The following is a 26,105-nucleotide window of genomic DNA, read 5'->3' as shown; positions in this document are numbered from 1 at the left end:
CAAGCCTCCCCCGTCCCCGCTCCCAGTGTCCAGGCTACAGACATACAACTCTAAGCCCAGTTTCTAGTTTATGTGCTGGAGATGCTGGTCAGCAGTTTACCTGCTGAGCATCTTCCCAGCCCTGGACCAGAAGTTTCGAAAGATGCATTCCCAAGAATTATTATCCCCCCTTCCCGCCGCCACCGCTGACGGATGAGAAGCTAAACATGGTCAGATCTAGTGAGGGAAAAAGACCCCCGTGATCTCTCGTGGAAAGTCAGCAGCAATCCAGGAGAGTCCCCAGACAAAAGAAAAATACGATGGTTAGTAAAGAGTAGCAAGTGGCCCCATTCATCAAACACAGACGTGAGTGCCATAAATCCCTGTGCAGTCCCCAAAGGCATCTGGTAGACCTACCATCTATCTTGAATGTCAGGGAAGAGCACACTGGACTGAAATGTGTCCCCATCACAGCTTCCTTCACACATGGTCTGGTGGCCAACGGCTACCCCGCATGTGCAGGAGTGGAGCCTTACCTCCCGCGAGGCCAACAGGAAGGAGGACGTTATCAAACCAGAGCCCAAGACCTGCACAGTGAAATAACTGGCTTAGCTGTTTTCATTTGGAGAAACAAAGCCACTCTCTAAACTGCAGCCTCCCTAAGGGCAGAAACGCTCTCTCTCCTCTTGAAAACCAAGAGAGGCAACCTGACATTAAATGTGCTTTGTTTAACCTTGTTTAAAAAAAAACAAACAGAACTTTCACACAACTGCTGGTGTTTAAAAAACGAGAACAGTTTACATAAAAACATACGTACTTTTTACAATCCTGCATAGGGTACCACATCCTATCAGCAAAACCCATCAAGTCTCCTGAAAACCCTACTTTAGACAAGGCCTGCCATGATTGACAGGTCACACACCTGGAAAGTTTGCAGGCTTTTTCCTTCTGCCTATGCACTGAACTTTATTTTACCAGTTAAAACACACAAGCAAAATTTTTTTCATTTGAATTCTTTTAAAGAAATAAAATAATATTGCATTGCACGTGGCTGATGGCTTTTGGTATTAATGAGTCCATTTAAGTTCTTTTAGGAATAGATTAAAAAGGTTCATCTCCAGGTAAGAGTTTCATCTATAGCCTGGCTCTCCCTAAAGGCAAGCAGAATTAGGGAGAAAAAGCATATTTATGGAAATTCAAACATTTCCCTGTCGTGAGAATAAATCCAAAAAGATAAATTTTTAGCTTCAACATAAAATGAAGTTATAGCTTCTTTGACAAATGATATTCTTTGTTGTCATGACAACGGAGCCTGCAAGAGGTGTGCATCGAGAGGCCTGCCCATAAATCAATTGTTTTAGGAAGGGGCTAAAGCAAACATTTCTAGACTATTCCCCAGATATAGTGCCAAAAATGTAATTATAGACATTTGTATCAGTCTGCCGTATAGCATGACGGCTCCAATTTTACAAAATGTTAATTAAAAAATCTATTAAATCTATGCCCCTTGGAGAGAGATTAATATCACACCTAAGGTTGGAAGTCAACGCAGCTCAGTGGCTGTGGAAATTGGGCCGGTGGAGTCAGAAAACTGGCGCTAACCTACAAGCCGTGTAGGGATGGGGGCTAATAAGACACGGGCTCCTCAAAGAAGAAAGGCTGAGCAGGAACTTGTGGTGCTTCAAGGTAACAGGGAGGCATCATCAAAGACTTGGGGATGGAGACGGAGAGGGAAAGCGAGAAGGCTGAAGTTAGCGCATCAAACTGGAAAGAAAAAAAAACCACTGGCAGCGTCCAGCGGGGTCAGGAAATAAAAATGAGAATTCGCTTAAAACTCAGACATTAGAGAACTATTTCTGAAGGCCAAGATCATGACATTCCACCGCAAGTTCCCAGGCAGGTTGCCTGCAGGCAACTCCTGTCATGTCTATAGCTTCCTTCTCCAAATGTGAGTTGTCCATCAACATGTGAAAAAAACACAACAATCCCATCTCATGGAAAACCCTGATGCTTCTCTCTGAAAGCCTGGTGGGTGATGTTGGAAGCGATAGGCCTGAATTTCGGGCAGCCGGAGCTGGAGCTGAGGTCTGGAAGGACAGCTCCGTGCAGACAGGTCTGCTGCTCACACCTCTGGGCCCCGGACTCAGTCAAGGCTTGAAGAAGAGACACACACGGTGCTGGTGACAGGGGTGACAGGAATGGGCAGCAGTCACCCTTGCTGGAGGGCTGCCCTGTCTGATCTGTCACCCCCTGCTCTCTGGAGCTGTTTCCTCAATTATTTCCCGCTCCCTCCGTTATGAGGTGGGGCGCCTGTGTTACCTCTCCATGCGGATTTCCACAGAGTCCGCTCCGATGGCTGCTTGTGTAGACCACTGGAGAAAGTGACAGTTCCCTCCCTCACGCTCCCTGAAGACTAGTACAGTCCCTAAAGCTGAACCTCTTTCGGAGTGTATGTTCATTACTCACGCAAGAGGTTGGATTTTTGTATCAGACCATTTCCCAAAGCCCCTGTGACACCTGGGATGGAACGAGGGCCTCGGATCTGAAGGCCTCCAACACGTGGAGCCATCCAGGTGCTGTGTGTAGACAGCGGTCCCCAGAGAGATCTCTGTCTGTGGGACCTGTGATGGGGACCTATTCCAAAGAAAGCTACTCTAAAATTGTCCAGAGAGCAGGGGGTGACAGATCAGACAGGGCAGCCCTCCAGCAAGGGTGAGAAACCGTACCTAAAAGAGGAGAAAATACAGAGTCCCAGACGAAGACGGCAGAAGGAAAGAACCAGAGATCAGGATGATAGACGCGTCTAGATGCCTGAGAATGTCAGCAATTGCCAGCAGTGAGCAGAAGCCCAGGGACCCCCAGACTATCAACACCTCAAGTTCACCTTCTAACCTCCACAGTGATGAAGGAAGCTTCCTAAAACGGTATCGTCAAGCTTGTGACCGTGTGCTACTGGGATCCTGAACGCCCAGTTTGAAGGTATTCCTACCACGTGTCAGGGAACCCCCCCCCCAAATATGGTTTGGGTTCTTCTTTAGGTAGATCTGACTTCGCTTGAGTTGCCGAAACTTAACCTATTGCTGCCTCTCACCTGAGAAAGTCCTTATTTTTTACTCAGGCTTTTCAGCCTGATGTCTCACACAGTGTGACCACAGCGACTCATTAGAGGGTCACACGTGCTTCGTTTATCTCATTTGAAACGGGACGGTAGGGAGCAAGATGCCAAGATGCGCATCAGAGCCATTTAACCGCAGGAAGCTGTCGGGCCCCGCCCCTTGCTCCGCGCGTCACGTGACCAGACATGCGCAGCACTGGACCGGTCCAGTAGAGACAAGGCTTCCTGGGAGGCGATGAGAATTAAGCTCACCATCAGGTCTTTGCCACCACCTGCCCGCAGCTGCACTTAGAAACTGCCAGGAGGCTTATCAGACGGTTTCCCGTTTAATCCTCCAGGTCGTCCAACACCACCTCGTTTTATGGAAAAGACATCTTAAGACATGGAGAATCAAGGCCCAAGGCCAGAGTATTTCCATGACTAGATGACAGCACAGGACGCTGACTGGGAAATCTATGGGGTATAGGGGTAGAGAGGAGGGAGTCAAGCCCTCCGCCTGGGAGCACATAAGAAAAGGAATCATGAGAACTGGGTAGGAGTGCTGCATGGGGAGCGAGCGGAACCGCCCTGGAGTGGAAATGCCCTTTGGAAGCTCTTGGACACGGGGCTGGAGAGATGGCGGCTCTGCAGTGACTAGCACTGGCTGCTCCTGCAGAGGACCAGGGCTCAGGTCCCGGCGCCCACACAGTGAGACACAACCATCTGTAACTCCGCTTCCAGGGATATGTGATTGCTCGGGCTGGGGTCTACACTTAGGTCCCCACTTGGGGCTGGGTGAATGGTGAGGAGGAGGACCGGGAGGTGAGTGTCAGTCTCCAATACAGGTGCCATGGAGAAAGATGGAAGAGCTGGGAGGTGGGAAAGCCGGAGTGGTCCGAAGGATGCCAGGAAGGAAGCTTGAGTTTAGGGAGAGCAAGCCTTCCTGGCTAACCCAGGAGAATGGATCCGCAGAAAGCTCAGAGCGCCTGCTGTGTGGGCCCACAGATTAAATCCAGTTCTGTGGGCCTGGGTGGGGGGGACTCAGTTGGCAGACTGTGCTGCAGCTTCTGCCTTCTCTCCGGACCTCAGGTGGACTTCCTCCCAGGAAACGGGTTGGCAGCTAGAAGGTGGAGCTTTGGTTTAAATACCGAGGTGCTTTAGGCTCAGAAGGTGCAAGCACCCTGGGAATCCCCCCACCCCCATGTGGAAACTTCTAGTCTCAGTAGCCAACTGGCTTCACCTAGAGACACCACAAACTCAGCCCTGGGAACACAGCAAAGGGGAAATGCCTACTGGATCATAGATGTGACATTCCCAACTGGGCAGGCAGCTTTGGGAGGGCGAGGCAAAGGGATCTGAAGTTCAAGGTTACCCCCAGCTACACAGCACACTAAAGGCCGGCTGAGCTACATGAGACCGCTTCTAAGAAGGAAAACAGAGACACTGCAGAAGACATTGGCAAACACCGGGGCCAGCCTTGGCTACGTGAGGTCCCCTCTAAGAAGGAAAACAGTGGCACTGCAGAAGACATAGCAAATACTGGTGACAGATTCAGACTATCTATGGTCTGTTATAATCCTAGGGGCTTTGGAACGTCTTGAATTTCTGGGCTTGAGCTGTATTTAACCCCTCGGTTTCATTACTGCTGTGTCCTGCCCATGGCCAGAGTCCACTTGTGTGTCTTCTCTGTCCCCGAGCAGGAGAGCTGGCACCAGCCTGATGCAACTCCCAGCCACTGTCAGGCAAGCACACAGACATGGAAACTCTCTCCCTGAGTTTCAGACATGGAAACTCTGAGAGATCCGGTCAAACCCATCTCCACAGACGGTCACTTCACACACCGTGTGTCTGCCCTGGTTCCCTATGTCTTTCTCGGCATGTGTCTCCTTTTGACCTGGATGCTGATGCTGAGACACACCTCCATCCCCTCAAGGCTGTGGAGGAGGCACCCAGCCTGCAGGACACAGGGCTACTGCCCAGCAAGGTCATAACAACCACGATTTGGCGTAAAGATGGTTTTGTTTGGCTGCTGGGGATTAAAAAAAAATGCCACGGGCCTTGCCAACAGTTGGAAAACTGGGAAATCACACACAAAATCCCAGATCTCACTTCAACTTGAAAAACCAAATGTATTTCCCCCTAAGTCAGTATTCCTATACAGGAACTAGAGCTGGGTCTGGAATGCTCCGCCCCGTGCACTGAACTGGCCCTTGTCAGTCACCTACATAGGCTCAGGGTCGCCCCAAGTCTCAAAAATCCCTTGAGTCTGCAGCCAACATTGTAGCACGTTATAGGGAACACTCAGTCTCGCTTATAGACTCTGGATAAGCCCCCCCCCACCCGGTATCTGTTAAACACTCAGCTGGGGAGCAGGGGAGAGTTACTGTCTAGGAAGATGCATTGCTCTGCTCCTTCCCATCTCTTTGGCAAGGTGCTGCTATACATCTCCACAGACACTCCATGAAGGACTGCACATCAACAGTAAAGGCGGGCCCAAGGGGAAATCTGTCTGACAAGGTATACAAAATGAAAGGAAGTTGTCGTGGTTTTAGCATAGAGGTAAGAAAAACAGAAACAGGTCTCAGTGTGCTACTTGCTTTGGGATATCATAAGCAAAGGGGTGGCTACAGGTCGGAGTCTTAAACCCTTCAAATTGCTGGTGCACTCGGTGTACTCGGTGAAGAACTGCTTCAGCTGAAGACCCACTGGGTGTGACGGGGGCCGGGGGGTGCGCTGGGACCCAGTGGTCCAGCATGGAGGGTGTGAGCACTGTCCCACGGGCATGTGTGTTTTCCAGTTAACCAGCATCTGCGCAGTGGAGCTCAGATGTGTGATCGTCTTCAACAGGAGATCCTCTGTGAGGGGTAGTCCTCACAGGACCCAGTAAAAGAGCATGCCTGACTATAGCCTGAGCAGCCACACTCTGCCGGCACCCCTCATCCGAAGCCACACTCTGCCAGCACCCCTCCATCTGCACAGGTTGAGCTTTCCCCAGGCCGCTTCAAACCAGTAACTAAGACGGCCAGGAAAGAGATGGCAGTGTCATCCCGGGAAGCGAGGAAGTCCTCGGGTGACTCTTTTGGAGCTTGAAACCCCAGCAAGCCTGGAGATACTGCTTCAGCGAGTGGACACCCCACGGCTTACCCTGTCCTCCTCTCCCCACGCTCTGAAGGGCTTCTGCAGTTTGCAGCCTGGGCCTCTTGCGGATTTCCTTGGCTTCCCACTCTCCTTATCCCTCAATTTCTCCTGGTGAGAAGCTAAGCAGATCCAACTGTGTACTGATGTCAGAGAACACAAGTTTTGCCCTTGGAAAGTGCTCATTATCAAGCCATGGGTAGTGGTTCCTGCTTGTGGTCCCAACTCATTTCATGGGGAGGCAGGTGGATGGCTGTGAGGGGTGCAGAGTGAGACAGAATGAGAATGAGGAGGAGGAGGAGGAGGAAGAGGAAGAGGAAGAAGAGGAGGACGAGGAGCAAGAGGGAGATGATGCCTGGTATGTGTGTGTGAGTTTGTGTGTGAATGTGTGCATGTACGTGTGTGCGTGTGCGCTTGGCAAGTCTGTCTGCTCCACCCTATCACGGAGGCCCCTGCTTCCATGCACTTAGCAGCATCCACAGAGGCAAGCTCTTCTAGAGTGAAGAAGTGGGCAAGTGCGCTTCACACCACTGAGGATGGGTTAAGGGGAAGCGAAAGAGAAGGGAAAGGGAGGGTGAGAAAAAGAGGAGGAAGAAGACAACTCTTAGCTGTTCCTCCATTTGGATAATTTTCTGAGAGAATGGGACTGGGGGACCCCATCACCTGTTGTTAGGAATGCTGTCTGAGGGGCTCTGTGTCTTCTGTCTTCAAACGGGAATGCACGAGTGGGGTGGATAGTCCTGGGGGACTTCCGGTCAACAAGTCCTTTGTGACCACAGTGAAGGCCGTAGAGTTGTCATCACGTGTGTCTTAACCCACAGCATTCCCAGCTTCTCCTTTTGTTGAGTGACACAGAAAGGAAAGTGGGCTCCCTGCATGAAATAAATCTCATACCAAGGCAAGTAAGAATACAGAGATCTCTCTCTCTCTCTCTCTCTCTCTCTCTCTCTCTCTCTCTCTCTCTCTGTCTCTGTGTGTGTGTCTCTCTCTGTCTCCTCTCTCTCTCCTCTCTCTCTTATCTCTCTTTCCTCTCTCTCTCTGTATCTCTGTCTCTCTGTCTCTCTCTTTCTCCCTCTCCCCCTCCTCTCTGTCTCTCTCTCTCTCTCTCTCTCTCTCTCTCTCTCTCTCTCTCTCTCTCTCTCTCTCTCCTGTCTCGGGTTAACACTAAAAGCAAGTCTTCAGGCTGCTTATTTCATAATGCGCATCAAGATAGAAAAGGGAGACAAAATCAGCAGCATCATTTATAAGCCCTGGGAAGTGGAAGTGTCCAATCTGCCATAAATAAGGACAGGAGTGTTTGCCAAGCCAGAGGCCTTGCCAGATTTGAAATCCACTCAATCCTTACATTCCGGAACCCAGAACAGAACACCAACCTTGTGGGATTTATAATAATTTCTTCCCAGCAAACTTCTTGCTATTTTTAAGAAAGTAAAAACAAAACGTTAAAAAAAAAACCAACATGGGAAGGTTTTTAATTTTTTAACCATCTGGGATCATTGTGGGTAATAAGTACTGTGGAGATGATTAGGTGGAATGTTTTGTGCACTGTTATTAAATTCAATTTAATAAAGTGTGTGCGTGTGTATATGTGTGTGTGCACGTGTGTGCACGTGTGTATGTGTATGTGTGTGCATGTGTGTGTGTGTGTGTGTGTACTACTGTGCTCTCACTGGAGCTTAATTTCTCTCTCCAACACAGACTCCACTCATATGATTCCACCCAACCAATTAAAAATTTTCAATGCATAAAAATTAGAGAAGAGATGAAGAAGTGAAGTTGGGGTGTGAGTCCAACATAGGAAGAGAGTGAGAGAAACAGTAGAGCAAACCGTTTCTGAAGGAAGATGAAAGTGTGTTGGGGGACAGGTTAAAAGGGTAGATGGAGGTCTTCCCACTGGTTTATACAGAGTGGGATGAATTCTAGCCACCAAATGATGTGCAGAGGTCTAAGTCTTCCGAGAGCAGGGGCAAAGCCGGGCTCCTTGGGCAGGCAGTCTAAGCCCTGGGCCCTAAACAGGCTCCTTAGCTTCATGAGCTGTGTTCTCACGTGTAAATTATGGACACAAAAGCATCAGATTATAAACACCCCATGCGCTGTCACCCACGAGAACAAGGGAGGCATCTCCTTGATGTCCGCTGGTCTCATCCAGAGCCTACCTCAGTGTGTCCCAGGCACTTGACACAGCAGCGTAGTGCCCTAGATCTTGAGTAGACCCGATGTGACAGTCAAATGAAGAATTCAGCACGTGTTCTAGTTACAGCTCTGTTGGGGGGAAACAGTCTCGCTCTCCCTGCCTAAGCGAAAAGATACAGGCACTGGGTGGAGGGGTGTGCATGAGTTAAAGGGACAAGATGAGGCACCCAGAATGGCGACAGGGAGAAGCCTTTACCAACTCTAGCGATGGCTGAGCATTGGCGGACAACGAGCCCTGTGGAGGATAGAGCAGCGAAGCAGCCACCATGGGCTTCTGTGTTGCTCCTGGTAGAGCGGGTCTTCCGCACACAGAATGTACCAGGCATGTCTGTCCGTCCCTACTGGTCAGATGCTGGAAGGCCAACACTCGGCCCGTGTGGAATTAAACGAAATATTCAATCATGTGAATGGGGGCAGACAATAGAGACTTGGTGGAATTCCCCCAAATCAAGGACCCTGACATCAGTACAAAAAGAAACACCTGCTTGTGGAATCTTGCAAAGCATGCAGCATCTTAAGATGTTGCGTTCTGGTCTCCATCCAGAGGCAGAAAGGTGTTTACCCCCTGAGACCAGGGCTTTGGCCAGTGCTGCAGAAACTTACCTGAGGCTGACTTCCATTCTTCACCGCAAATGGCAGAGCCGACATTTTTATTTAACAGCGAGTAAGAACTGATTACAGTTTGATGACGGTTTTTAAAAAGAGATGGAAGGGTGGAAAATAAACACAAGAGATGTTTCTTCTTCCCTCCTTGGAAACAGAGTGAAAATATCAAAAGGAAGGAAAAACTTACTACTCATTAGTTTGTGGCTGGGCCGAGATTTTAATGCAGTAAACACAGGCTCTGAGGTCTTGTGACATGTGAGATGGGCTTGACCAAGCCACTGGAAAATTAGCATATGCCCTTGGCAGTCTCTCCCAAGCTCAGGCTGCCAGGAAGGGAGGGGGCGTCATGTGACCACACATTGGGAGGCTGCTCTGCCTCTCAGGGCTGCAAAAGCCAAGAGCAGCAGCTCAGGCATTTTTGTACCATTTTGTTCTGCCATCTGGATCCTGCCCATGGAGGTAGCTGGATGTGTCCCTTAACACCCCTCTCCCCACCACACCCCAGCCCTGCTGGGTGTGTCCCTTGACACCCCTTCCCGCCACACTCCAGCCCCTTGGGGGTTAGCCATCCATCCTATAGTGAAAACTACTCTAGGGAGGTGGGAAGGGCTGAAAAGTCAATGAGCAAACGCACTTGATGACGGTCACAGACAACAAATCCACCACCGGTTACAGTGCATGGTGAAAGCACGTTCTGGATTCCCATGAGGTACTTAGCAGTGGAAGCTCTTGGTACAACACGCGTCAGAAGGTAAAAGGCAGGTGCTGCTTTTACCACCAGGCCACACACTCACACACACACACACACACACACACTCACACACACACACACTCACACGCCAAGATCTGCAAGGGGTTCTTTGCAGATCCACGCACACCCGAGGACTTCCAGAGGCTGAGAGCAGATACCTCAGGGACTGGTTAGCCTGGCAATTCACCTTTGCCAAGAGTGGCCTCTGCCCAGCCGCCAGGGCCAGAACGGGTGACCACTAACTGTGGAAACTATGCCGTCTGAATAGCGCTGTTAGGAGACCTAGGAAGCACAGGGAATATTGCTTGGCACTTTTTTTTCTTTTGCAAAATAAATACCTTTTAACTAGCAACGCCATTCTTTAAATCCTGTGTAGATCCCCCTTTTGGTGGTAAGGAAAAATTACCCGAAGATATACAATGCTCGAAATGGTGATGATAACTCCTTCTGGGTGATGGTGGTAGGCTCAATTAAGTTCAAGATGCAGCCACAGAAATCTTACTTTTGACCAATGGCCAAAGGGGGAAATTAGGAAGGGAAGGTCTGATAAGACATAGACTCCATTATAGACATAGTCTCCATTATAGACATAGTCTCCATTATAGACACGATCTCCATTATAGACATGGTCTCCATTATATACATAGTCTCCATTATAGACACGATCTCCATTATAGACATGGTCTCCATTATATACATAGTCTCCATTATAGACATGGTCTCCATTATAGACATGGTCTCCATTATAGACATGGTCTCCATTATAGACATAGTCTCCATTATAGACATGGTCTCCATTATAGACACAGCCTCCATTATAGACATAGTCTCCATTATAGATACAGTCTACATTATAGACACAATCTCCATTATAGACATGGTCTCCATTATATACATAGTCTCCATTATAGGCATGGTCTCCATTATAGACACAGCCTCCATTATAGACATGGTCTCCATTATAGACATGGTCTCCATTATAGACATGGTCTCCATTATAGACACAGCCTCCATTATAGACACAGCCTCCATTATAGACATAGTCTCCATTATAGACATAGTCTCAATTATAGACATGGTCTCCATTATAGACATGGTCTCCATTATAGACACAGCCTCCATTATAGACACAGCCTCCATTATAGACATGGTCTCCATTATAGACATAGTCTCCATTATAGACATGGTCTCCATTATAGATGGAGACAAAGGGACATGAAGCACATTTCTGGTCATGTCCTACAGTCATGCCATCCTTGTACTCTCCTTCGCCTGTCATGCAAGCTTCTCATTTGTTGACAGGACATAACATCAAAGTGTTTTGTAAGGAGTTTAAAAGTTTTGATGGAAAAAGCCCACAAAACTCCCATGTGTACTCTGTATCAAATACATTTTAACCAATGAAAATAATACAAGAATCATAAACCATATGTGTAATTCTTATTGATGGAAACTTTCAAAGCCCTTCCAGAGTCCACAGTAGGTAGGATCCCCAAAATTCCAGGTGACTTTCCCATCCCTCCTGCAACACCTTCATCTCTGAAGAACACCAATGCCACAGGGATGGGGATGTGTGTTTGGGGGCAGGAGACAGGGAATGGTCTACAGAGAACACAGGACACACGGAGATGAATTATAAAACTTTATTGGCTTGTTAAAGAAATGGATGAATCCAGCAAGTACATTTATAGTCTAGCCACATTGTTAAAACAGCACTTAGAAGCAAAATCTTTTTTTTTTAAGAGATGCATTGTTTACAGGAAATGTGGAAAAGAGCCTTGAAAACCCAGATTATTATAGGGGGGAAAAAAACAGGCATGAAAATGAGTCACAGGCTGCCTCTGGATTCCAGCAGATGGATTTGAACCTGATAGGGGTGAAACTCAGGGACAGGTCTTTCTTGGGCACCTCTTGCTGCTTCATATTGGTCTGTATGTCAGTTTGTGAATGCATTGGCTAAATTAAGTTGGGGACAGGGACTCTGGCTCCCCTCTTTGCTTCTTACACATTTCCCGCCAAGAAAACTAGGACTTGAAACACAGACAGTGAGTGGTTTGGAGGCTGCCCTGAGATGTGAGTTGATTAAATGCAGACCGAATGGTCTTATCTCATGTCCCAAGAGCTAGGCAGTCCCTTAGTCCCAGAACACCAGAGCAAGCCTCTGGAGCAGAAGCTGCCATATATATCTTTCTGGGCTGGAGATTCAGCCAACCTAATTCAAGACTAGCAGCACTCATCGCAAAGCAATTTAGCTTCAGAGGAGCCCTCAGCTGTCCCAGGTGTCCTGAGGTAAACGTGACAGATTGCCAAGTACTGGGGGTAAGCGGATGGGGCAGAGTGTTCTGAATGGCAGCTCCCGTGCCAGACTCCTTGGAGTCAGATCTCCTGAGCTGCTCCATCCCGGGAGCTCTGTCATCACAAAGCATTATGGCTGGCACAGCCCACACAGCTGGAGGCAGCCACCTCCCGAGCTCCATGTTATAGGGAATCATTCCCCTTCAACAGAGCCCTCCCCATGAATCCCAGAGTCTAGACCAAACAAGATGAAGTGAGTTTCAATTAGGGTGTGAAAGAACGAGATCAAAACAAAGGGGAAAATTCTAGACAGCACTATCAAAGCAGGTGGAGGTGTGAATCACCCCCTTCACAGAGAGAAGAGTCAGCAGCACAGGCTTGAGAGTCTAGTTTGCAACGGGGGTGGGGGGTGGGGGGGAGGGGAGAGAGGGGAGTTGGGTGTGTTATAATTAATGCGAAGCAGCCAATAAGAACCAGAAAACATTCCCAGTTTATCAAGGAGACAGCTTAGAAAGGGGAGGGGTAGCAGGAGCAAGCGGGGGGGGGGGGGCTCTCATGCTCAGCACTCCCCGAAACTGCACTCCAGCCGCACGCTCCACCGGTCACGTCCTCTGCAGCCCTGTGCTAGCGTGGTCTCTGAGGACAGGCTGCAAGACCCTAGCTATTCTGAGCTCAGTTCAGGATCCGGGAGAGTGAGGAGGTCAAGGCCCAATGTGTGTCTTTCCTTGCTGTGGGTTGGGGCTGAGACTGGGAAGCGGAAGGGAGAACTTCTGAACTTACTGTCTCTCCCGTGTACTGGGGTTCACGTCTCCTGCCCTTCTCCGGCCTGTGACTGCTGTCACACCTCAGGCTGACACCTTGTGACGCCAGTAGGTGTGTCTCACTCCATCTCAGCTGCCTAAGGGCCTCAGAGACCCCCCCACCCACGGTGGGTCTACAACTTTGGAAACCATTATCTCTTTGAGGCGGTGCGCCCATTTTCTAGTTACCAAGAGCCGTATTAAGTCCACTAAGGATGCCGGGAAGATGGAGTGTGCCCTGTCCTGTCTCCTCTCATTTTGCTCCCTTGGGAGGCCGGAAGTCACGAGCTTGGAGAGAAGGGACTTGTGTCAGATAAAGTAGAGGGAAGGGCTTAATCGAGTGCCTCTGCACTTGGGGGACACGGTGAGAAGCCCCTGCCTTGAGAACAGCCCAGAGAGGCTTGAGGTCTCAGCTAGGTGGGAGTCACAGGGTGACGCAGGTGTACATCTCTGGGTCACTGAAGTCCACGTCACAACTTGCTTCAGGCGGCTGTCAGCGGTAGGCCGGGAGAAAGCGAGTTTGCAGGGAAAGATAGCCGGATACAGTGAGAAACAATGATTCTGTCTAAGACGGAAGGAACAAACTGGCAGCCCACAGGCAGGCTTTGTTGGCCTACATAATGTTTTAAAAATAACTGAGCCAACTTTTTAAAAATAGGGATGTTTCACATAAAAATCCAGGTTTCACAACTGCCTCAAACAAGAAGACTTGGAAACTTGGGTCTTGCTCACTGGGACACGGTTGGCTGGGCTGGGTGACAGCTACCCCTCGGGCAAGCAGGTGTTGGCTCACCTAGACCACTGTGAACATGTAGGAGACTTGCCTGATACTGCAATGCCTAATTCCTGTCAGAGAGCCACAGACCTAATTCCAACTAAAATGTCCCTTCTCCCTTCCTAATGCTGTAAAAATAAAATGCACACCATTGTGAATCTCCAAAGAGCAGATTTTTTGGGGGCCCCCCCAAAAAAAGGAAAGAAAAAAAGCCGAGGATAAAAGGAAATTTATAGAAAAGAAAAGCTGTGTTACTGATGGCAGTCTTTGGGGGATTAAAACAAAAAGACAAAGTAAAGAACTCAGGGACCATATGAAACAATTCCTAATACCTGCTGCTTTCGTTAGTCCCTGGAAGATGCCGAGCGATCTTTGGGATATTAACCCGCCTTATCTGTCTGCTTGTTTACATCTTAAAATAAAATATTACCCTTCATTCATTCTTCCCCACGGCTCACTGAAATGATTGCTCCCTTTCGTTTCTTTCTGGTCTGAGGAACTTACGAAATAATCTTTAAATAACCCATCATCCTCTTTACAGCTCCATAGAATGACATAAAAGTTTAAGGGTTTCTTTTCTTTTTTTGGTTTGGGTGGTTTGGGTGCCAAATGGCCGATATTTAAGAGTGTTTGCCACTCGGAGGCCCTGCCTGGCTGGCAGTTTGAATTTCATTTTCCTTGCAGGGGTCAAGATCTCTGCTATTAGCTGACCTCTTTGTAAGTTAACACCTTTGGGAAAGACAGAAATCTTAGACCTGATAGGAGCTGTCACTCAGTGCAGCAAGCTCGGTGGGTGATGGGAACAAGACACAGAACCCCCCCCCCGTGCTGAGGCACCTGGAGACAAAGCCCCTGGGATCTTTTGGAAGCAACCGGCTCTCTCCAGATACAGGCACGGACAGCCAAGGCAAATACTGCAATCCACAGATTCGCAAAAGACTGGAGTCCAGCAATACGGCAGCGTAAACCACCACGGTATTCGCCCTTATGTCAAGTGTGTGTGTGTGTGTGGGGGGTGCTAAACCGGTTCTGGTTTATTAAGATTGATGCTGTGCTTACAGAGGATTCAAAACAGTTTCCAAACATGCTGGGGGTTGTTGCAAGAAAAACCTGTAAATCCTTGGAGATGAACCACGTTTTAAAAGGGGGACATTAATGAGTTTCCACTTTGGCTGTGCTCCACGTGTGAAGGAGCTGAGTGTGGATTTTTAAACAAAATGCCCCAGCTTGGTTCTGAAGGGGACCTAAAAGAAGAAAAATAAAAAAGGAGAGCGTAGGGCAAGGACAGAGCTGCTGCCTGGTGCAGATGGCACAGAGCCCACAAAGGCCACTGTGGTGACAAAGTGAATGGAAGAGGTGTCTGGAGGTCAGATTACAGTGTAGCATAGCTGGGGGCAGCAGCCATCGGTAGCCAGGCTGCCCTCTCTGTATGGAGGAAGGTCACTTTAAAGCATGCAATCATTAGCAACCTGCCGCCTCTTTGCTGCTGGGGGTCAGGCCAAGCTTTGCTGACTTGTGGAAACCCAGCAGTAGGGCAGCATGCTGCAGGGGACTCTCCTTAGACCAGGCTCTCCTGTCCACAGCGGGGGGCCAGCCCTTCCCTGTACAGGCCTATTCCCACCAGAAAAACTGCAGCTCTGTGATGCAGACAGCATGAGATGTGAGATGTGAGATGTGAGGCCTTCTCACTAGGCAAACTTCTAAAAGGCAGGTGGTGCCCAGAGGGCAATGAAAAGGGTCAAGATTGTAATTCCCTGTGTGCATATATTCTACCGTTAGTTGTTCTCGGGCTTAATCTAAATTCTACCAGCTGGTGGACTTGGAAGCTGCCCTTAGCATCATGTGCTCTGACACCTAAGCTAAAAGTTTGGATCTTTGCTGCCCAGCAAAACAAAGAACCTTCTCATGGCACCACAAAGTCCCCCAAAGCAACGGTGTGTACGCTCTTAACTTGTTCAGTCACAGAAGTTGTAGGCAGAAGCCGTGGAAGCCAGTAAGCATTAGCAAAGAGAGAATGTTGCTGCAATAGGTGTTACAATAGACTTTTAGTGTGCACTTAGACCTAGCTATGACTTTAGACAGACAGACAGACAGACAGGTAGGTAGGTAGGTAGATAGATGATAGATGCATAGTTTTTAAATTTGCAAATCACCTTTAATAAACAGATGCAATTAATGTCAGCACATTTCCAGTATAGTCAAACAGCACACCTTTCAGGAGACAGGTGTGATCCAATGAGATTTCACTTCGATTCTATATTTGAACTATTGCGAGAACAGAAGGTGAATCTAAGTGTACTCTTCCACTGCTGCTCGGCTGCCTGAGACCTGCCTCTGCCTTGAGGGTCACCAGTCACAGCTTACAACAGGCAGGCCGCAGACATCCTCCGAGAATAGCCCGTTTCCACCAGACACCCCCAAGTAAGCAGCACCTCCTGGGATAAGCAACAGTGGTCCCAAGAGCTCAGCTTAGAGGGTACCAAGCAACGCACACCACAGCCCTCCTCTGCCTTTTCCTTATTTCAGCTACCCATCCAGGGGGATCTTATGAAACAAAACAAAACCTAAAAGAAACACAAAATGAAACATAAGTCATGCTCAAAAGAAAATCAACAGAAATTCACATGCAAACACAGTCACTTTTAAAAAAGAACATAATACATCAAAATAAAACACAATGTGGAATATGCTTTCAAATGCAAGGCAAGGCCGACAAATAACACATATTGTGATAATACGGGCATCACATTATTGAGCAACTTAGTTTTAAAACTCAAAAAACAATTCAAATGATACATAAAATGTGGGAAAGCAATGCAAAAGGTTTCTGCACACAGACCCACCCACACCTCTATCAGATATTATCAGTTTAACGAAAGGGAGGAAATCTGAACACAATATAAATAACCCTTGGAGAATTCGTAAGTATTTTCTCATGAGGGCAGTTGGATTCAGCAAGAAGTGTTTATTCAAACCTCGATTCTCTTTACTTCCCTAGTCTTATCAAATTATTTCAAAGTAACAGATTCATTACTCAAAAACTGAGCCTAAACCTGATTGGCAACACAACATTCTGGATATTTTTCCTCAGGAATTAATAATATCACCTAAACTTAAGTATTCACCATATTATATGTGAATGATACACATATTAATGCAATGCCCATTATAAAACTTGATATATAGCATTGGGGCATGCAAACCATTGTGTATTATATATGAATACATGACAGAAGATTCATAGATACATGTATATGTTATACACGCCATACATTATCTAATAGAGAGCAATTACTGAACACACATGAAAATATCAGCTCTTTAACAGATGATACAAGATTAGGAGGGTGGCGTTCCTTGACTTCAAACACCTCATTGTCCCACAGATGGAAAAGCAATGCATATGATATTTATAAGCCAGTGTCTCTAAACACTGTCCCTTCTAAACACTGTGCTGAGGTTATCCTGTTGAGTTTTCCAACCAGGCGAAGAAGACAGTTCTGCCCTCTTTACTGATGAGGAAACTGAGGCCTAGAGAGTTAAGCACTGCGCCCAAGGCCCCAGCTATGGAGTCCAACCCAGCTCAGGGAGTCCTCACACCACCTTGTGAGACAGAGACAATGGAACAGATTCTCTCTGGACACGGCTCTGGGGGCCCAGTAGGAGTATCCAGAGTTCTAATAGCGTTATTTTCATGAATCCTCATCAGATTCCCAAGCGGCAAAGTAGATGGCACCTCGCTAGAGACCCACAAGATGTTTTCAGACTCTCACCCCTGACAGAATCCTCCAGGACACCCCATCCTCCTCTAGCAGGTGTCTGGTCTGTCAAGAGCAGGGCCAGCTCTCTCCAGAACAGTGACTGTCACCATGGTGTGTAGCACTGGTTACAATCATGCCAAAGAGTCCACAGTGCTTGTTTTCGGTGGCATTCGTGGTCCCTGCCGTTCTCGTGGAGAAAGAACTGGGTACTGGCATCGGGTGTTTCTCATAGGTTTAGTCATCTGTGACCCTGAGAAGTTAGGGGACAGTCTGGGATGACAGCTAGTTCCCCTTCCTACCATACTCTAGTTTTTTTGTGTTTTTTCCTACTGGTTTTGCCTCTAGGCAAACACTAATAAAGCTCAATTAAGAGTAAACTATGGTCCAGAGCTTGAGCTGGCCAGATTGGTAAGCCAACTCTTCAGTTACTCCTGCAAGTCTGACTAGGGAACATCTTGAATCCCTTCCCACAGAAACAACAGGATTAATATAAGGATGTCAGGCTTGCCAATGAAAATACGAGAAACTGGATGGTGGAAATGGAAGACTCTATCCCCAAATTAAAAAAAAATAAAGGTTGTTGATTCAATGTACTCATTCTCCCAAACACTCGGTGAGGAAGGGCATTCGATTAAAAAAAAATCAGCAGCACAGGCACCGGTGTAGTCTCTCCTTTCTGTGCATTTGTGACATAGAAAGTAAGGAGTTTGTTTGCTGCAAGAGCCAAACCACTTTTCCTTTGCTTCTATGTTTCGTTCCGCTGACTGAGCCCCTCCACGGCCATGGATTATCACCATCAGACATTAGAAGTGACTCCTCTAGATGCCACCTCTATCCACTGCCATTTGCTTAGACCTCAGTCCCCATTGGCCCTCACTGCTCAACCTGAAGCACCTTCTGTGGTCCTCCGCTTGCCTTTGGGGATGCTGGTCACATACCAAAAAGCAGAACTCAGTTCCATACTCCCACGAAATAAAAACAACTGCAGTGAATTCCAGCCTGCTATAATAATGAGCCACGGGCAGGGTCTTGAGCACTGATTTCCATCACCCCACACTCCAAACATGCAGGCCAGTCCCCCTTTTTCTCATGTACTGTTGACAGACTGAGGAGATTCTACCAAATATTGCAAAACTGGTTTCACATAGAGCCCATCTTCATAAGGAAGCACGCCTTCCTTCCTAAGAACTGACAGCAAGGGAGAGGTCCGTGTACCTATCGGGAGCCCCTGACTTCGAGCTTAGAAAACAGGAACTCGAGAAAGGACCCTCAAGATGATATGAAACAATAGCTGGTTATTTTATCCCAGTGACGGAAAGTTTTAGACCACAACAAATGGCTGAACATCTTGTGGGTTTAGCAGCCAAACGAGCTGTCTAGCTTATGAGCCCGAAATATAGATATTTTGACAATGTGACATTCTGAAGCATTTGCAGTATTCCCGTGGTGCGTGGTGGTGACCGTGAAATCAGCCCCTCCACCAAAAAAAATCAACTCTGAGGAAACTTTGTTAGCACCGAGTAGACCAGCAGTGCTCAGCCGGGTGAGAGCAAAGTGGCGCCCACCTCAGAAGTAAGGGCACAGCCGGGAGCAGAGAAACGGACAAGGCAATAGACCCTAGCATCCAACCTCTGCCTTTCGCTGACGCAGAATCTGCCCCTGACCTCATGAAAAGGAAGGCCCAGAGAGGGCCCTGGAAAGCCAGTGAAGTGCACTGCTTTCCTGCCGTCGGCTCACGACCCACTTAGATACATTCACAGCCAAGCGCGTACACGTGTTCCTCCTGCTACTCAGAAGCAATCAGTGACAAAACAGCAAGGATCTTCAGTGCGTTTAAATCAAGTGCAATTTATACAGAGCAGAAAGGAAAGATGCTGAGTCCAGGGGAAGCAGAGGGAATGGAAGAAGAAAGCTCCAGCTGCCGCCTCAAAAGCACATCCCACCACAGCCATCACTGGGGGAGTCGAAGAGGAAAAACCACCAACTTGGGCATCTGTGAAGGTGGTGACACTTTGGTGGCAGTGTGGTGTGTGGGGCCCCCAGGGGGTATCTGCCTGCACTGAGTGGTAAAACCAGAGCTTCATGCATGCACACGTAGGAAAATGTTTACTAAGTAAAGCCAAACAGCAAACTCTCAAGTATTTATGATATCGGTGCCTAGAAAATTGGCACTCGGAAACTGTCTGTCACAGAGTCAGCTCTGTGGTACCAGTGTGCCGTATGCATTTCTGCACCTGGACTTAAAGCCAATTGTTCAGATGTGACATCTGTGGAACACGGTGTCTGTGGGTTACAGCCCCATCTATTTCCTGCCTACCTTTCTTACTCTATACAGGTAGGTCATTTGGCCACATGGTGGGAGTGGGTGTCCCACACCACCTATGAGGAGAGAGCTGAAATCCAAACACAGAAGCTCGAAATTACTGGACCATCTTTTATAAAGGCACCAAGAAATCTCCCTGTATACACTACAGCATTGGTATCTTCTCTGAGCTCAACCCGGAAGGTGCTTAAATACATTTTAAACACCCTTTGGCTTCCTAGTAATAGCAGACTATCCATATGACAGGTCTTCCTTCAGAAACTCCCCCCAAGCTCCCTCCATCTGCCTCAACCATGCTTTGTCTTTCACACAGACACTCCTCCTAGTTCACCCAAGTCTTAACTCTGTGAGGCCTATGCTCTCATCATGCGCCTTTTCGTACCTCTGAAGTCCTGTGTTTGTTTTGTTTTGACCTGTCCACATGCCAGGCTGCTGCCTAGAGAAGGGCAGCGAGAGAAGTTACAGACCTCCTGTGTCTGAGACTACATCACACAAGAACCTGTGGGTGGACTCAAGGAGTCAGTGCACTACTACACAGCCAAGGAATCACTGCACTCAACTGCACAGCCAAGGAGTCACTGCACTCAACTCACAGCAAAGGAGTCACTGCACTCAACTGCACAGCCAAGGAATCACTGCACTCAACTGTACAGCCAAGGAATCACTGCACTCAACTCACAGCCAAGGAAATCACTGCACTCAACTGCACAGCCAAGGAGTCACTGCACTCAACTGCACAGCCAAGGAGTCACTGCACTCAACTATACAGCCAAGGAGTCACTGCACTCAACTCACAGCCAAGGAATCACTGCACTCAACTATACAGCCAAAGAGTCAGTGAGCTCAACTGTACAGCCAAGGAGTCACTGCACTCAACTGTACAGCCAAGGAGTCAGTGAGCTCAACTCCACAGCCAAGGAGTCAGTGAGCTCAACTCCACAGCCAAGGAGTCACTGCACTCAACTGCACAGCCAAGGAGTCACTGCACTCAACTCCACAGCCAAGGAGTCAGTGAGCTCAACTCACAGCCAAGGAGTCAGTGAGCTCAACTGCACAGCCAAGGAATCACTACACTCAACTATACAGCCAAGGAGTCAGTGAGCTCAACTGTACAGCCAAGGAATCACTGCACTCAACTGTACAGCCAAGGAGTCAGTGAGCTCAACTGTACAGCCAAGGAGTCACTGCACTCAACTGTACAGCCAAGGAGTCACTGCACTCAACTCTACAGCCAAGGAGTCAGTGAGCTCAACTGCACAGCCAAGGAGTCACTGCACTCAACTCCACAGCCAAGGAGTCACTGCACTCAACTCCACAGCCAAGGAGTCAGTGAGCTCAACTGTACAGCCAAGGAGTCACTGCACTCAATGTACAGCCAAGGAGTCAGTGAGCTCAACTATACAGCCAAGGAGTCACTGCACTCAACTGTACAGCCAAGGAGTCACTGCACTCAACTCCACAGCCAAGGAGTCAGTGAGCTCAACTGCACAGCCCAGCAGAGAAGGACAGCTGTGGTGTAGTGCACATTCTGCTGTTCCTCTTGGTTGCCTGGTGTCATGGTTTGGAAGAAAATGGCCTCCCAAAGGAGTGGCACTGTTAGGAGGTGTGGCCTTGTTAAGGGAGGTGTGTCACTGTGGGGATGGGCCTCGAGGTTTTCTTTGCTCGCTTCCCTCATTGCAACTTTCAGTTCGACTTCCTGTTGCCAGCACGATGTGGGACTCCCAACCTCAGCACCACATCTGCCTGCTCCCTGTCTTGATGATAACAGACAGAACCTCTGAAACCGCAAGTGGGCTGTCCCAGTTAGACGGTTTCTTATAAGAGTTGCCGTGGTCATGGTGTCTCTTCACAGCATTAAAAACCCAGACTGGGTCACCCGGGTGCTTGCCCTTCTCAGACATCTGACACAAAACTCCTCCGTGGTCAGAAGATATCGAAGCCTCAGAGCTGGGCACAGGGACACCCATGGGGCATCTCATTGTAAGCTCCCAAGGGAAATATGCTGGTCTCGGTCTATTCTAATCCCCACATTGACCAATATGACTGCGTGTGGGAGTGAGGCAGAGGAAAGAAACTGTTGTCCACTTCCCAGCTAGAGAAACAAAACAAAACAAAAAACTAGTGACCCAGGACTGAGGGTTCTCAGCAAGAAAGAGGTCTGGTTTGAGTACGCGAAATTGAGTCAAGTTATGAGATGAAAATTAAAGTAAGAAACAGAAAGTTCTTGGCAAAGCGAGATTGCACGAGGAAAGCCAAATCGGTTGCACAACTCAGACCCTAAGGAGGCTGTGGCCTCATCAGAAGGGGCTCAGGAGAAGTGCCCAAGGGCGCAGCACAATTTCATAAAGCAGTGGACAGCACAGTTAGAGATGGCTACCACCACCCTTGTTCCCTGAATCACCCCCAAAGTGCCTGGAGTGGAATAGAAAATACCAAGAAAAGATGGACACTCTAAAGGGTCCCCAGTGACCAAACAGAGATGCTCAGCGCTGCCCAGCCTTTTGCAGTGTGTGAATATACTTCCCAGTCCAATACACATACACAGATGTCCTTCTGTATCCCAGGCACACTGGTTTCCAGATGCCCACGAATACAGATGCACCTCTGACACTCCAGGCCCCGTATAAAACAGCGCACTACTCACATATAACCTATGCCCACTGTCCTGCATGCTCCAGGCCACCTCTAAATAGCTGACGATACCAACGCGGCATAATGATGCGCAAATTGTAGCTTCGCTGTACTTTTGAGAGAACAATGACAAGAAGAAAATCATCCATATTTTGTACAAGCTTACCCTTCCTCCCCCGAAAAAAACATTCCTCATCCACAGATGCAAAACACAAGGACACAGGGAATCAAGTGTCGGTGCGACAAGCCGCCACCGGGGCTTTTGTGTCCCCGCTGGAAATTTACCAAAATACTCCAGCCGGTGGATTATTATAAACTGTGAAGCTATACAGGGGGTGGGGGTGATGCCAGTCCTCACACCCAGTGAGAATGTGACAAAAATCTATTAAGATCCCCACATAGGCATCATGTTGTTTGGCTCTGCCCACTTGCGTCTACGGCTGTGGAGCACAGGCCACAGTAGATTTAGGAGTGAACTTCCAGAAAAGAAGAAAATATATTCAATATGCGAAAACAAGAAAGTGTGCATGGAAAAACCAGGGCCTATCTGAGGACGACAGAAGTTACTGCCTTGGGGACGAGAATCGGGAGATGGAGAGAGAAGGGCGGAAGAGGAAACGGAACTTATTAGTCACCACTGGTGCACTGCAGAGACCAAAAGCAAGCAGCATGTGACAGCGTGTCCTGAGCAGAGGGATCAACGGCTCTAAAATGGGGAGTGCAGACCCAGGTCCAAGCTCAGACCCACCTCAAGAAGGGGAGAATAAGCAGAACTGAGGTTCTCACTCATTTTGGGGCAACAAACAGCAGTTCGGGGTTCAGTGACTTCTGGGCTTGGGCACATTGTCCAATGGGGGACTTTCGTGGGAGTCACGTGATGGGGGACATCCTTCTGTATATATGTTTCTCTTATCGGTTGATGGATAAAATGCTGATTGGTCGGTAGCCAGGCAGTTAGTATAGGCGGGGCTACCAGACAAGGAGAATGCTGGGGAGAAGCTGCCAGGGAGAGACACCATGTAGCAGCTAAAGGGATAGCATGCTGGAGCCCTCTCCGGTGAAATTAGGCCACGTGGAAACACATAGACTGGTAGTTATGGGTTAATAATTAAGAGAAAGTTAGCCAATAAGGAGCCTGAGCCATTGGCTAAACTGTTTATATTAACACGGGTCAGTGTGTTTAAGTGGGGCTCCATCTACAGCCACGTCTCCACCTACTGCTTTATCCCAACAGTCCTGTCTTAGGCGGGTCTTGGCTGACCTAGGAGAGGTCACACTCACATTCTCACGTGGGTAGGTTAAGGACGTTTATGAAGCCAGTCTCCATTTAAGTCAGCCAAGTGGGGAAGACGGTGAAAACTTAACTGAGCACCAAGAATTCCAGAGACAAAAAACAAAGACAGGGCTGGTCTGTCCTGTGTTGAACTGTTGGCAAGCAGCGCTAGTTCCCCAAATGTGCCACAGGAGAGAAGGGAGAGCAAACCCTTCTTCCCACTCAGAACTGACAAAATGGCACATGCTCATTCTGAGGAGTGAGCTGTGACTTGCGTGGGCATCCCCAGGTCTGACGACGGCGTTGGTTCCCCTTGTGTGCTGACGCTATTTGGAGGCTCCTTACTTTGTGTGCCCATGATGGGGATGCCCTTCTGGGTATATGCTTCTCCTATTGGTTAACGAATAAAACACCGTTCAGCCAATGAGGTGGGAAGACAGGCGGGTCTAGGAGACCAGGAGAATGCTTGACACAGAGCCGTGATGCTGCCTAAGGAGTAACAACATGCCGGGGCATTACAGGGTGAGCCACAGCCTCGTGGCGGTACATACACTGATAGAAATGAGGTAGTAATTAAGACAGAGCTAGTCAAACAAGAAGCCACAGCCGCTGGCCAACAGTTTATGATCAATGTAAATCTCTGCGTGTTCATTTGGGGCTGAAGCAGCCGTGGGACCAGGCAGCTGGGACAAAGAACCTTTTGCAACGTGCTCAGCCCTCACAAGAAAGGACGGTAGCCATCAATTTCCCAGGGTCCCAGACCAAAGCAGGGCCGCCGATCTGCTTGCTTGGCTGTTGGGCACTTGTTGGAAATGTGGAGGGATGAGAACCTCAAAGGATCTTCTTGGCTGTTGATCTGCCTGAGCCCAGAGTCAGAGGATGACAGAAAATGAGAGCTCCTGCAGCCCACACACACCCTTTGTCTCTGGTGCCTTCCTCGGAGCAGATACTGAGAGGATGGCCATCATCTCAGCTGTCGCCCAGCCAGGGCAAGAGCTGACATGTGCTTCTCCGCCAGGGGGCTTACCGGGCTGTCACGGCCCATGTGACCCTCTATGCCTGCCTGAAGAAGGTTAGGATGAAATGATGATGACCAGCCTGTGCCTTGTCAGTCGACTGAGACTTATTGGAGAAACTGGAAGCTCCAGAAGAACCTGGGGAGGCATAGACAGCCTCAACCCCATGGCTATCCCTTATTCCAGCAAGGTGTGGGGAAAGACAGAGCCCTGCACTGATCCCCCGTCTGGATTATTCACCCATTTGTGCCAGCGAGAATCAGATTTGCACTCTGAGGGCACTTCTCTCAGGAGGAGCCCTCAGGATTCCGTCTACAGCCAGTCACCAGACATGTTCCATTTTGCATAGCAGGCGGCCCACTTCTGAAGCCTCATTAAACACACCAGCAGGAAACCCGGGATGCCACGTGAACCCAGGGCTGTAGCTCTACATCCAGACGGGGGGAGCCACAGGACTCGAAGCTTGGTTCAAAGCAAGCTGTTGTCCCACCGGTCTCTGCTGCTTGGGACAGTTTCTCAGAGAGCTCATTTGGAAGGAGCCCTTCTTCCCTAGCAGCCAACGGCATCTGCGCACTGGCCAGTCTCAGGGGCTTCCCAGAACTGCATCCCCCCTCTGAGAGACAGGACATGCTCTCCCCTCCCCTACTCCCTTGTGCGAGAACACAGGGCCCTTCTTGAGTCTTGAGAGCCATTGTTATGTGGAGAAGACTGTGGTTATTACACTACACACCCCCCCCCCCACACACACACACGCACATACAGTCACACATGCACACACAAGTATACACAAACATACATTTACATACATAAGCATGTGTGTGCATAGATGCACAAACACAAACACATGCATGTGCGCACACATACACACAAACACATGTGTGCACATACATATACACACACATACATACACACATAGGTGACACTCACACTTTTTTGCTTCTTATTTGTGAGTGTGTGTGTGTATGTGTGCATGTGTGTGTTTGAATCACGCACAGCACATGTATGGAGGTCAGAAGACAACTTTGTGGAGTCAGTTTTCTTCTTCTCCCTTCCACATGGGTTCTGGGTGTTGAACTCAGGTCATCAGGCTTGCTGGCAACATTGTACGGGCTGAGCTTCCCCGTGTGTCTTGACTGGAACTAAGAGTCACGGCTGCCAATGCCCAGTACAAGCTCCTATGTGGGGGAGGAGCTAGTGTTGTGACTGTTAACATTCAGAAAGAGACAAAGGCTTACAAATTTCTAATTCCCTATTATTTCAGCTGTGGGGGAAGGGGGAGTCAGTTTTCCTTGAGGGTGTGAGCCAACAATGCTCCATGCCCGTGTGGATATGGGCATCACAGCTGAGCTAAATGGGTTATAAAAGGGAAAGGAAATCATCTGTGATATTGGAAAGGGAGTAGGGGTAAAGGTGGATCTGGGGAGGAGTCGTGTGAATATGATGGAAACACACTGAATGCACATGTGAAATTCT

At 48.6% G+C, this 26,105-nt stretch overlaps 1 protein-coding gene across 6 annotated transcripts in view; it reads right to left on the bottom strand.

Annotated features, from left to right (window-relative positions):
* Ntrk2 (neurotrophic receptor tyrosine kinase 2) overlaps nt 1–26,105 on the bottom strand; it is a 337,851-nt gene that overhangs the window by 189,795 nt on the left and 121,951 nt on the right. Inside the window, exon 13 of one of the 6 annotated variants that reach the window (XM_005078416.4) lies at nt 11,388–16,192. The exons of the other annotated variants lie outside the window; for them this stretch is intronic. Within the exon in view, the coding sequence (XP_005078473.1) occupies nt 16,155–16,192 (38 nt within the window). The 3' untranslated portion in view covers nt 11,388–16,154. Of the gene's footprint in view, nt 1–11,387; nt 16,193–26,105 lie in introns of those variants that run through there. 6 annotated transcript variants of the gene reach the window in all.

The sequence above is a fragment of the Mesocricetus auratus genome, unplaced genomic scaffold (genome assembly GCF_017639785.1).
Source record: "Mesocricetus auratus isolate SY011 unplaced genomic scaffold, BCM_Maur_2.0 Super-Scaffold_100013, whole genome shotgun sequence".
In the NCBI taxonomy this organism is placed as follows: Eukaryota; Metazoa; Chordata; class Mammalia; order Rodentia; family Cricetidae; genus Mesocricetus; species Mesocricetus auratus.
The sequence above is the reverse complement of the archived record's forward strand: the minus strand, read 5'-3'. Positions and strand labels throughout refer to the sequence as shown.